Source organism: Macaca nemestrina, chromosome 15, assembly GCF_043159975.1.
Source record: "Macaca nemestrina isolate mMacNem1 chromosome 15, mMacNem.hap1, whole genome shotgun sequence".
Classification (NCBI taxonomy): Eukaryota; Metazoa; Chordata; class Mammalia; order Primates; family Cercopithecidae; genus Macaca; species Macaca nemestrina.
Window position 1 is genome coordinate 30,034,981 of NC_092139.1, and position 11,055 is coordinate 30,046,035.

Genomic DNA, 11,055 nt, shown 5'->3' on the forward strand with positions numbered 1-11,055 from the left:
TAATAGAAAGTAAAGATCCTGGCTGGATGTGGTGGCTCATGCCTATAATCCCAGCACTTTGGGAGGCCGAGGTGAGTGGATCAGTTGAGGTCAGGAGTTCAAGACCAGCCTGGCCAACATGGCGAAACCCTGTCTCTACTAAAAATACCAAAAAAAAATTAGCTGGGTGTGGTGGCAGGTGCCTGTAATACCAGGTATTTGGGAGGCTGAGGCAGGAGAATCACTTGAACCTGGGAAGCAGAGGTTGCAGTGAGCTGAGATAGCACCACTGCGCTCCAGCCTGGGTAACAGCAAAAGTCTGTCTCATTAAAAAAAAAAAAAAAAAAAAAAAAGATCCTCATATACAAAATCCTCCCCCAACTAAACTCTTAATAAAACTTTAGACTACAAACATTAGTCTAAATGAATCTAGTTTGTCAATTCAAAACAAATATTTTCTGATCATCCATTATGCACCAGGCACTTTTATTGAAAGGATTAAGAAGTCAGATAACTAAAAGGCTCTTGATTTAAACATTAAATAAATTAAAAGTTGGTTCCAGAAAAGAATCTAAATAATACCTAAATAAATTCATTCAACAGCTATTTTCTGGGTATTTCTTATGTGCAATTAATGAGCTTCTGCACTCATAGTTCTAGTAGTCCAGTGAGGGAGGTAGATTTCATCAAATAATTACACAAACACCACAAAAGTGAGGTAGGTGAGGTGTATAGAGAGCCTGTTGTTTGCTCATCTCCCACCCCTTGTCTTTTCAGCAAGGTGGAGGCCGCCTACCTCCGGGGCCATATCAATGACTCCCAGGCAGCCCCTGCCCCACTCCTGCCTGTCTATGAACTAGACGGAGCGCCCACAGCTGCCCAGGTGCTGATCATGGGACCTGATGACTTCATTGTGGCCATGGTTAGGTATGCCAGCTCAGACTCAGAACCTGGAACAAGGGATCCTCTGAACCAAGAGAGGGTGGGGGCTGGGTAGAGGTGAAGATGGGCCAGGGCTCACCCGACTCCACCTCGGCCCCCAGCTCCCTGAACCAGCCCTTTGGCAGCGGTCTTATCACCCCCTCGGGGATCCTGCTCAACAGCCAGATGCTAGACTTCTCCTGGCCCAACCGGACAGCTAACCACTCTGCACCCAGCCTGGTAAGATTTGCTTCCCCGCTTCCCTGGGGATCCTAAGGCCTATAGGTAGGAGGTGCAGTGGCATGGCTGCCCCTTTCTCCCTACTTTCTCCAGAATCTTCTAGTATAAGGAAGCCTAAAGAAGTTTACCTCATCCCTAGCCCTGCTAAGTCTGGGACATGGAGCCTGGTGGGTCTGAAGAACTCTTGTCCCATTCTGTCACTGTCTTAACTGTGTGACCTCGTGAAGATCTTGCCCTCTCTGGGCGATTTCTTCACCTGTAGAATGAGGGTTTTGGCTCCGATTTGATGTTTTGGGCACTTTCCAGCACTAGTGGTGACGATGTGAGCTTGAGCTGATGGGGCTCAGCCCTATGTCTGGGCACCAAAGAGGGACCCAAGGAGGAAGGATTTAATAATTTTTATCCAGTTAAAAGCACTCTTACGCCCCCATAGTCTGGGGTCCCAGTAGGGCAAATACATATAGAGATGATGAGGGTGGGGTTATCCTGTTCTTCCCCATTGCCATCTTTCTTGGCTTGGTCCTTTCTCCTGTGACTCATAGCAGCCTCATAGTTCAGTGGATCCACTTATACCCCATCCACCCCACCCATCCAGGCACCCTACCCATTTCACAGACAGCAAACTGTTGTCTGAGAAGGGACCAGTCTCCCAGGAAAACTGGGCCTGTGGAAGATGTGGAAGAGGGAGAGCAGTTGGAAGGGTTGTGGAGTGGCCCTTTCCCAGTCTTGTCCTACCCCACCTCCCCCTTGTGGTCTCTGTCCTCTAACAACAGGAGAACTCGGTGCAGCCAGGGAAGCGGCCACTCTCTTTCCTGCTGCCCACAGTGGTCCGACCCGCGGAGGGGCTCTGTGGAACCTACCTCGCTCTGGGGGCCAATGGAGCTGCCCGGGGCCTCAGCGGCCTGACCCAGGTGAGGTTTATGCCATGGTTGGCCTTTTTCAGCCGGGAGCCAAACTGTGGCCTAGACTGCAGATGCCTGTCGTATCTGTGCCTTGTTTCCATTCCTCATGCAGCAAACATGGGCTGAGGCTGCTTTGTGCCAGGTGCATCCTGGGCAACGTGGACACGGGCTGCTCTGAGTTTCTTAGTGAAAATGGAACTCCAATGCTTCCTGTCTTTCCTGGTTGCAGGGGAAATGGCAGGGTCAGTAGATTGAAAAGTGGGGTTAGCATCTGGGTGGCCTAGGTTCTGTTAACCTTAAGTCGCATTACACCTCTACCCAGCATCTGAATAGACAACCAGGCCTCTTTAGGGTGGGATTTTGAAAGGAAGGGCCTGCTTCTCTCCAGAACATCTCAGAATGGCTCCTTGAATGTCTTGAGAATCTGATATATATGCTAGGCACCTATTCTGGTAGGTGGTGAGTTAATGATCTTGAGTTCTGGAATGAGACACGCCTGGGTTCCAGCCCAAATGTTACCAATTTGTAACCATGTGATGCTGGAACATTCACTTAACAGCTCTGAACCTCAGTCTCCTCATCTTTAAAATGGAAGTAATAACATAGCTAACATTTAAAGAGTTCGTACTAAGTCCTGGGCACTGTGTTATGTGTGTTAACCATTTTAACCTTCCCAGTTCTGGGGAGAATCCTTATTTCTATTTTATAGATAAGGAAACTGAAGCCCAGAGAGGTTAAGACATTAGGTCAAGTACTTTCAGCTAGAAAGAGTGGGGAGGCAGTTTGGTTCCAGAGCCTATGCACACTCCTAACCACTAAGTTAAAGGCACCCACATTGTGCCCTAGACCACCCCTAGCTGTTAACCTTGCCCTATCCAGAGAGAAAAAAAGGGAGCCCTGGGCTAGATTAAGGAGACTTGGGTCTAGTGGTGTATCTTCCCTGGCTTCCTCTAAACTCTGGAGTAAGTCATTTCCTTTGCTGGCCTTCACTTTCCCTCTCTGTGAAATGGGAACAGTCATCACAGGCCTGCCTGTCTTCCAGGGCTGTTAGGAGGCTCAGATGACACCCAGTGTAAGAGTTCTCAAGAGTAAGGAGCCTGGACCAAGGGTGGGAGCTGAGGAATCCTGACCATCGCCCTGGGGGACAGCCCTGAGTTTTCTGTTCCTTGGCTACCACAGGTTCTGCTGAATGTCCTGACCTTGAACCGGAACCTGAGTGACAGCCTGGCCCGCGGCCGCCTGCACCCGGACCTGCAGTCCAACCTCCTGCAGGTGGACAGTGAGTGCAGAGGAGAGATCTTGTGGGGAGGGCACAGGGACTGGTAGAGAAAGGACTCCTCCCAAGGGTGCCCATGCCTCAACCAGCACCAACTGCCAGTGAAGTTTGGTTTTATTTGGCAAATTCCTATTGGAGCAGTGGACCATCTGGGGATTGGAACCAGTCTTGCCATTTCCTGGTTGTGTGGCCTTGGGAAATCCATGTCTCAACTCTGAGCCTCAGTTTTCTCATTTGTAAAATAAGACACAGTTGTTCATTCTTCAGACCTTCATTTACTCAACAGTTTGTATTGAACACCTACTGTTTTCTAGGCATCATCCTAGGTGCTGGGGATACTGCATTTACAGGCAAACAGGAAAATAAGTCATCAAAGAAATATGAGACAAATAAGTGCTCTGCTAACAGTCAGAGCAGGGTGACATAATAGGACTGATTCAATGATCAAGGAAGACTTCTCTTTGGTGATATTTAAGCTGAGATCTAAAGAGAGAGAAAGAAACTGGGTGCAGTGGCTCAGACCTATAATCCCAGGCTGAGGTGGGAGGATCGCTTGAGGCCAGGAGTTCAAGAGCAGCCTGGGTAACATAGTGAGACCCCCATCCCTATAAAATTTTTAAATTAGCCAGGCATGGTGCGTGCCTGTGCTTCTAGCCACTCGGGAGGCTGAGGCAGGAGAATTGCCTGAACCAGGGAGGCAGAGGTTACAGTGAGCCGAGATCACGCCACTGCCCTACAGCCTGGGTAACAGAGTGAGATCCTGTCTCCTAAAAAAAAAAAAAAAAAAAAAAAAAAAAAAAAAAAAAAAAAGTGTAAGAGAGAGCCCACTGTACAAAGAACTGGTGCAGAACTGTGTAGGTCAGGGGAGCAAGTACAAAGAACTCAGGGCAGGAATGGACTTGGTGGTTCGAGGAATAAAAAGTAGACCAAGGTAAGCAAGGATGAAATTAGATCAGAGAGGCCGGCAGGCAGACGCCAGATCATGGACCTTATGGTGAGGAGATGGACTTTCACCTAAGGGCTTAATTTTGGCACAGCTGAATTTTATAAACAGGAAAGTGTGTGCACCTTTGAAGAGTTTTTTTTGTTTTTTTTTGTTTGTTTGTTTGTTTTTTTGAGACGGAGTCTCGCTCTGTCGCCCAGGCTGGAGTGCAGTAGCCGGATCTCAGCTCACTGCAAGCTCCGCCTCCCGGGTTCACGCCATTCTCCTGCCTCAGCCTCCTGAGTAGCTGGGACTACAGGCGCCCACCACCTCGCCCGGCTAGTTTTTTGTATTTTTTTAGTAGAGACGGGGTTTCACCGTGTTAGCCAGGATGGTCTCGATCTCCCGACCTCGTGATCCGCCCGTCTCGGTCTCCCAAAGTGCTGGGATTACAGGCTTGAGCCACCGCGCCCGGAAAAGAGTTTTTATTATAACAATATATTAATATGACACTAGTCCAAAAGAATACAGAATTGATTGAGACACAGTCCTTGCCTGTTCAATATTATCCCCATTCTATAGAGGAAGAAACTGAGGCTCACAGAAGTTATAAACTAGTCAAAGATCAACCACTAAGTGGCAGAACTTCAATTAGGACATACACCTGGCTGATACCAAAGACTCTATTCTTTACCGCACAGCTCTTGATATCTGCTGGACTGAATCATGTTAGAAGCAGAGACTGCGATCTTCAACGATCACATCCTGTAGTTGGCCAGCGACACTTGGATCCCAGCTGATAGATGACAAGGCCACGTCCTTGAAACTGAATTTTGTTCAACAAATATCTGCTGGTCTCTGTTGAACGTGAGGCTCTCTGCTAAGTTATTTGAGCTCAGCCCAGTCCTCCCCTCAGGGCCTTAGTGTAAGATGGAGGCATAAGGAGTGGGGGCTTGGTGAAGGGAAAGTTCATCCACCTGAGGCCCTGGGGAGGCTTTATGGAGGAGGCAACAAGTAGCTGGGCCTTGAAGTATGAGTAGGAATTTGGCATGTAGAGGTAAAGGACATTCTGGTCAGGAGGAACAGCCTAGACAAAAACCAGAACGAATGACTCAGAGAGCAGTCGGGAGGCTAGCTGTTGTTTCCCAGAGTTCTGAGTTTACCCAGCACCTTTGTGACTTTTGCCACATTTGCACACCATCTAAACCATTATGTACAGAACATGTCTCTATAAATGAACTTCCTTTTAGCCTAAATGTATTTTATTTTATCATTTTTTTGAGATAGAGTCTCACTCTGTCGCCCAGGCTGGAGTACAGTGGTGCGATCTCAGCTCACTTCAACCTCCGCCTCCTGGGTTCAAGCGATTCTCATGCCTCAGCCTCCCTAGCAGCTGGGATTACAGGTGCACATGCCACCACAGCCGGCTAATTTTTGCATTTTTGTAGAGATGGGGTTTCCCCATGTTGGCCAGGCTGGTCTCGAACTCCTGATCTCAAGTAATCCACCTACCTCGGCCTCCCGAAGTGCTAGATTTACAGGCGTGAGCCACCACGCCTGGCCCTAAATGTATTTTTAAAATAGACCTTATATTATAATCACAAATGGAAAAATGACATCATTTGCCACAAATAGATGATAAATAGCTACCATCTATTTGTTAGCTACACAAATAGATACGTGCAGTTTTTAGTTAAATATTGTTGCCCATGGAAGGCTCTGAGACTGCTTTCTCCATTAAAGGAGATTAGGAAGTGTTAGAGAGCAGACTGAAACTTGTTCCTTGCCATAATCAAAAGGATTGAAAGTGAACCACAAAGGACATAGATTTTCGATTAAGTGATTTAATACTATTCAAGATTGGGTCTTCATCTCAAGAGCTGCCGAAAGCCTTCCTATTAGGGAAAGAAGAAGACTAGATCTTTATTGAGAAGCGGTATGATTGGAGTTACAGGGCTTATCACAGAGGTCAGCCTTAAGATTATCCAGTTGAGAAGGGGAGACACATGACCTGATTTGTCTTATTTAGGGGAGGTAGATTGAGGGGAGGAGAATTTAAGTCAGGGACATACGAGAAGCAGCTGGGATATGGCCCAGGCAAGAGATGATGAGGGCCTGAACTTATCCAACGGGATGGGGATTTGTTCATCTATCTAGTAAGTATCTGCTCAATATTTACTATGTACTGACCCTGGACTGGGGATCAATAGCAAACGAGACAACGTTCCTACCTTCAAAAATCTTATAATCTAGTGGAGGGAGACACAGTAAATAAATAAACAAATACAGGTAACAGTAAGTACTTTGGAAGAAAACCAAACAAGGTAAATATGGTAGGGACTGCTGTTTTAGGTAATGGTGGAGGAAATTCTTGAAGAGGTGCCAAAGACTGGACTGAAGTAAGGGGACCAGCAGTGTGACTTTCTAGGAGAGCATTCCAGACGGAAAGAACAGGAAGTGCAAAGGCATTGAAGTAGAAACATGTTTGACCTTCTAAAGGGACAGCAACGAGGCCAATGTGGCTGGAATACAGTTAAGCAAGGTGAGGAATAGAAGGAAATGAGGGAAGGAATTTAGACAGGTAGCAAGGTCCCAAACAATGTTGGGCTTAGAGGCACCTTGGTAAGGACTTTGGATTTTATTCTAAAAGCCGTTGAAGCTGTTGTAGGGCTTTGAGCAGGGGAAGTGACAAGGTCTGACTAATGGTTTAAAAGGATCCCCTTGGCTGCTGTTTGAACAGGCTATAAGAAAGGCAGGGGGTCGGGCATGGTGGCTCACGCCTGTAATCCAAGCACTTTGGGAGGCCGAGGTGGGCAGATCACCTGAGCTCGCGAGTTCGAGACCAGCCTGACCAACAAGAAGAAACACCGTCTCTACTAAAAAAAATAGAAAATTAGCCGGGCATAGTGGCTCATGCCTGTTATCCCAGCTACTGGGGAGGCTGAGGCAGGAGAATCGCTTGAACCCGGGAGGCAGAGGTTGCCGTGAGCCAAAATCATGTCATTGCACTCCAGCCTGGGCAACAAGAGCGACACTCCACCTCAAAAAAAAAAAAAAAAAAAAAAGGAAGGAAGGAAGGGAGGGAAGGCTGAAAGCAGGGAGACCAGTAAGGAAGGAAGGGAGGGCTGGAAGCAGGGAGACCAGTTAGTGGATTATGCAGGAATCCTGGCAAGTAATGATGGCAGCTTGACTTTGGCAGGTGAAGATGAAGATCCACAAAGCCCCTTTTTCTTTTTCTTTTTTTTCCTTCCTCCCTCCCTTCCTTCCGTTCTTTTCTTTTTTTTTTTTTTTTTTTTGAAACAGGGTTTTGTTCTGTTGCCCATACTGGAGTGCAGTGGTGCAATCTCAGCTTACTTTACTGCAACTTGTGCCTCCCAGGGTCAAGCGATCCTCCTACCTTAGCCTTCTGAGTAGCTGGGACTACAGGCATGTATCACCAACCTTAGCTAATTTTTAAATTTTCTGCAGAGATGGGGTATCCTTATATTGCCCAGGCTAGTCTCAAACTCCTGGGCTCAAATGATCCTCCCACCTTAGCCTCCCAAAGTGCTGGGATTATACGCATGGGCCACTGCACCTGATCTGTCCTGTTTTCAATATGAAGAATGACTGTATATTATTGATCACTTACTGTATGCAAGGTTCAGTGCTGTGTGTGCATTATCTCTGTTAGTCCCTGCAACTTCATGTTCTCATATAATCCCTATTTATACATGAGGAAACTGAGGCTCAGCAAGGTAAAGTGATTTGTCCAAGGTCATACAGCTCTGTGGTGGAGCAGCCAGGACGACGATCAGGTCTGACTGTAGGACTCTTGAACTAGTGCTCTGTACATTCTGAATGTGTGTATGTCGGGGATGGTTTTTCAGGTGAGTTCACAGAGGAAGAGATTGAGTTCCTGGAAGCCAGGGGTCACCACGTGGAGAAAGTAGATGTCTTATCCTGGGTCCATGGCAGCCGAAGGACCAACAACTTCATCATCGCTGTTAAGGACCCTCGGAGCCCAGATGCAGCTGGAGCCACCATCCTGTAGAGCAGCGGGGTGGGGCGGGGTCTCTGCTCCCCCACTTTGCATGTTCCCAGAGTCCCTCCTTCTCCCAGGTTTGGTCTCAGGGGGACCCCATGGATGCCCCAGATCAGGGGCCAGAGGGGATGCTTAGCAAACCCAATCCCAGAGTAACTGGAAAATTCTCCATCAGGAGGCCGCTGGTGGTGGTGGTGGTGGTGGTGGTGGTAGTGATGGTGATGATGATGGTGATGATGATGGTGATGAGTGTCAGCATCCACAGCCAGGCAGGCAGGACCTTGAGGAATCAGACTGTCTATGTGTCACCTCCCCTCCTTCAGCCATGCTGGCCCTGAGCTTAGGGATGTGCTTGCAAACCCTTCTCAAGGGTCTCACAACCCCAACATCTTCAGACTGGCCTGACCTGGGCCTTGTCTTCTAATTCCTTTCTCCTGTTCCCAGCCTCATTTCTTAAATGACTAGGAATTTTTTAATGGGCCATTATAGGGAGGGGTTGCTCCTCTTTTCCCACCAGGTTGAGGTGGGGGCCTTGCATCTGGGGGTCCCCAGGGTATGGGGTGGGGGTGGGGACAAGCTCAGGGGCTTCCATTTGCAAAGGGGAATTAAAGAAAGAATGTTGCTTAACTATGGCTGTGGTTTAATTTATATTTAACTGGGTTGAGAGTGGGAGTGGGAGAGGAGACCTCGACTCACCCTGTCCCAGTAACCGACTCCAGAGTAACCTGGAGTCAGCATTGAAGGACTCATAATAATATCTGCTGTCCAGCTAAGACATGCACCAATAATAATAATAATTCATAACAACAGTAATAACTATAGTAGATAGCATCTAATCTTTATTACAAGCCTCACAAAGTAGGTACTAATATTATTGCCATTTTACAGATGGGAAAAAGGCCAAAAGAGGTTAAGGGACTTGTCTAAGGTTCTTCATCTGTTAAATGGAAGAACTGGGGTTCATCTCAGCATGTCCAACCCCGGAATTTGTGCTCTTAACCAATTCCACACCTGTTAGTTGAACTATTTGTTATAAAGTATATGTCATATAGTATATATCAGACAATAAGTACCTTTTATAGATAATATCATTCATGGCTCCATCTACTTTGTACCTTCAGGTACTTTGTTAGGCACTAGAGATTCAGCACTGAACAAGACAGGCTTTTTTTTTTTTTTTTTTTTGCAACAGAGTTTTGCGCTTGTTGCCCAGGCTGGAGTGCAATGGCGTGATCTCGGCTCACCACAACCTCTGCCTCCCTGGTTCAAGCGATTCTCCTGCCTCAGCCTCCCGAGTAGCTGGGATTACAGGCATGCACCACCATGCCTGGTTAATTTTGTATTTGTAGAGACGGGGTTTCACCACGTTGGTCAGCCTGGTCTCAAACTCCCGACCTCAGGTGATCTGCCCACCTTAGCCTCCCAGAGTGCTGGGATTACAGGCATTAGCCACCACGCCGGGCCAAGACAGATTTTTTAATGGGTTTGCAGTCTATAGCGGCAGTCAAACGTTAAAGAAATAAGAGCACAGATAATTCGGATAACTGCCATCACAATAAGCTCTATGAGGGATACTAAGAGAATGTATATCAAGAAAGTTAATCTAGGCTAGGCGCAGTGGCTCAAACCTGTAATCCCAGCACTTTGGGAGGCCGAGACCATCCTGGCTAACACGGTGAAACCTCGTCTCTACTAACAAATACAAAAAACTAGCCGGGCGAGGTGGCGGGCGCCTGTAGTCCCAGCTACTCAGGAGGCTGAGGCAGGAGAATGGCGTAAACCCGGGAGGCGGAGCTTGCAGTGAGCTGAGATCTTGCCACTGCACTCCAGCCTGGGTGACAGAGCAAGACTCCGTCTCAAAAAAAAAAAAAAAAAAAAGAAAGAAAGTTAATCTAGTTTGAGGATCTGCAAAAACCTCCCTGAGAAGGTCATGAGGATGAATAGGATTGACAGGAAAGGATTAGATATGGGATGTGAAAATGTCATTCTAGCAAAGGGAACAGTATGTTCAAAGGCATTGTGGTGAGAAGGAATGTGTCATGTTTTAGGAGGTGAAAGAAGGCCTATATATTCTTCCTAGAGCAGGGTTTGGCAGAGTTTTCCTACAAAGGGCCAGAGAGTAAATATTTCAGGCTTTGTAGGTCATATGGTTCCTGTAGTAATTACTCAACTTTGTTGCTGAAGTGCAAAAGCAGCCATAGACAATGTGTAAGACAACATCCTGATGGCTGTGGATGTGTTCCAATAGAACTCTTCCTTCTCTTTCTTTTCTTTTCTTTTCAGACGGAGTCTCGCTCTGTCACCCAGACTGGAGTGCAGTGGTGTGATCTGCAAGCTCCGCCTCCCGGGTTCGCGCCATTCTTCTGCCTCAGCCTCCCGAAATAGCTGGGACTACAGGCGCCTGCCACCAAGCCTGGTTAATTTTTTTTTTTTCCTGTGTCTTTTTAGTAGAGACAGGGTTTCACCATGTTAACCAGGATGGTCTCGATCTCCTGACCTCGTGATCCGCCCACCTCGGCCTCCCAAAGTGCTGGGACTATAGGTGTGAGCCACTGCACCCAGCCAGAACTTTATTTTCTAGAAATAGACCCTTACTGCCATAAGAGCGGTAGTGTGCTGACCCCTACACTAGAGCACCCCGAGGGGATGATGGGATTAGATGAAACTGGTGAGGTAGGTAGATCATTCTTATGAGGCTGGTATTAATTCCCCATTTTATTGATGAGAAAATTGTGACGTGAGAATCATGAAGTAACTTACCAGAGATCACCCAGCTGGTAGTTGGCAGATG

General features: G+C 47.3%; 1 protein-coding gene across 4 annotated transcripts in view; it reads left to right on the forward strand.

Moving 5' to 3' along the window:
• The window catches only part of LOC105496248 (gamma-glutamyltransferase 7), a 29,100-nt gene extending 20,209 nt beyond the window's left edge, over nucleotides 1–8,891 (forward strand). Inside the window, exons 11-16 of one of the 4 annotated variants that reach the window (XR_011613400.1) lie at nucleotides 757–906; nucleotides 1,023–1,140; nucleotides 1,914–2,051; nucleotides 3,222–3,321; nucleotides 4,942–5,107; nucleotides 8,110–8,248. Coding sequence is in view for 2 of the 4 variants with exons in the window: in XM_011766464.2 (XP_011764766.1) it covers nucleotides 757–906; nucleotides 1,023–1,140; nucleotides 1,914–2,051; nucleotides 3,222–3,321; nucleotides 8,110–8,273 (670 nt within the window). In the remaining 2 variants the exon portion in view is untranslated. Of the gene's footprint in view, nucleotides 1–756; nucleotides 907–1,022; nucleotides 1,141–1,913; nucleotides 2,052–3,221; nucleotides 3,322–4,941; nucleotides 5,108–7,543; nucleotides 8,090–8,109 lie in introns of those variants that run through there. The other 3 variants (XR_011613401.1, XM_011766464.2, XM_011766465.2) reach the window with 3 other exon arrangements.
• The last annotated feature ends 2,164 nt before the right edge of the window (nucleotides 8,892–11,055 follow it).